The 1,668-nt window shown below is 48.3% G+C and overlaps 1 protein-coding gene across 1 annotated transcript; it reads right to left on the reverse strand.

Moving 5' to 3' along the window:
- Positions 1–272: 272 nt before the first annotated feature.
- Positions 273–627, reverse strand: Pmar_PMAR027672 (hypothetical protein; the record flags this gene model as incomplete). Its single annotated transcript, XM_002786842.1, has 3 exons — positions 273–337; positions 442–506; positions 556–627. Coding segments are annotated over 3 exons (202 nt in total), but the record flags the coding sequence as incomplete, so codon positions are not given.
- Between the last annotated feature and the right edge of the window lie 1,041 nt (positions 628–1,668).

The raw sequence follows: 1,668 nt of genomic DNA on the forward strand, positions 1-1,668 counted from the left end.
AGCCGGTACGGTGACTGCTGTGGTGTCAGCCGGCCATGTCTAGGAAGCATATGGTGCGTGAGGAGCAGCCGACTCGACCAGTCTATCACAAATCAACCGTGGAGTTACACCTGTCCTACTTGAAGTGGCCTAAAACGCGACTTTGTTCGCGGTGATATGCAGTAGTCGTGAAATGTGTTTTTCACTAGTACTTCTCATATCACTAGGGTGGTGAAACTCCAGTGGGTCCCAGAGGGGGGCCGAGCCAGGCGGCTGATAACAGCCAGACCTACCCGTTTTGAGCATCTCGTAAACTCCCATCTGGGTGCCCAACGTTATGTAATCTTTCGACAAGAACCTACTCTCTAATGTCAATACTCCAGGATAACAACACAATGAGCCCGAAAGCAACTACGAACCCCGAAATATAAAGAGCTCCCGACTCGAGAGAAAAGTCACTACCGTTTTTCGGCGGGACATATATAATGATCGAGCCAATCCATAAGTTCCAAATCATCAGCAAACCCCTGAGGAAGGCGTCTCCCATCATCACAATAGCATCGGAGGCCTTCCTACTCTTAGTAAGGTCATAGCAACATGAGTGTGGCAGTTGATGAGGCCCGGGATGAGGACGTGGTGCTCTAGGTACTGTCATGCATGAGCTCAGCTGTAGGACATACGTGTGTTATCCGTTCAGTCCTGACGCTAAGGTAACGTCCCCCCCCGAGTAGTATCACCGAGTGTCCCACGCTACACATCCATCCTGTATGATCTGGTCCTCTGCATTGACAGTAATAAGATAGGGGGCTCCAAGACAGGAGTACTCCCGAGTAGGATGACCAGTATATGTAGCCATCAAGCATCAGATAGAACTCACCCCACCCACTCTGCTGGCTCCCCCTCTACTATGGACTAACACCACACTGATGTGACGACAACGGGCGCCGAGCGAGCACGATTGTGAATGAGAATAGACATGAGCTATGGTACGGCATAGGAGAGCAAACTCTACAACACAGAAATGAAATCCAGTTATTGAGTTGGTAAATGGAGGACCAGTGTGGGAATATGTGTTTGATTTCCTCAACTCAGCAAAATTTCCTCACTACATTTTGAAAATCCAGACGATTTTGGGTAGAAGTATACGAAAATCAACGATATTGCCTCCCAAAATTTCCTCAGAATTTCCACATTCCCAGCAACACATGTAGCTGACCATGTGCATACATTCCCACACTGTGGAGGACAGTAGATATGTAGCCTGTGAAGTTTAAGGTCATAGTTGCTGATGGTAGTCGGTTGCTAGGGTTGATGATGACGATGACGAAGGCTTACACATAGTCACTAGAAGGGTAGTAGGAACATCATGTGAGTAGCCGAGACGTGGAAATCGTGTTACAACCCCTTCACGTGTCGAAGCACGCGTTCTCAATAGATCGACTCTGCAAGTATTCCCCCACTGATATGAATAAATATATTCCAACAAACATGTCCTAACGCTACCTCAATATCCTCGGGTCATTTTCTCTACTACCACCGACGTCCCCAATCATACTACAGCATGTTCATATAATTATCGCATCAGCAGCAGCAACGCCCAACCACACATTCACGGCAGTCCATATTGGGCCCAACAGGTAGCCATCGAGCGGCGACTAACTTTCCCCATCATCCTCCTTGCCGCCTCGC

Source organism: Perkinsus marinus (assembly GCF_000006405.1).
Source record: "Perkinsus marinus ATCC 50983 genomic scaffold scf_1104296930814, whole genome shotgun sequence".
Lineage (NCBI taxonomy): Eukaryota > Perkinsozoa > Perkinsida > Perkinsidae > Perkinsus > Perkinsus marinus.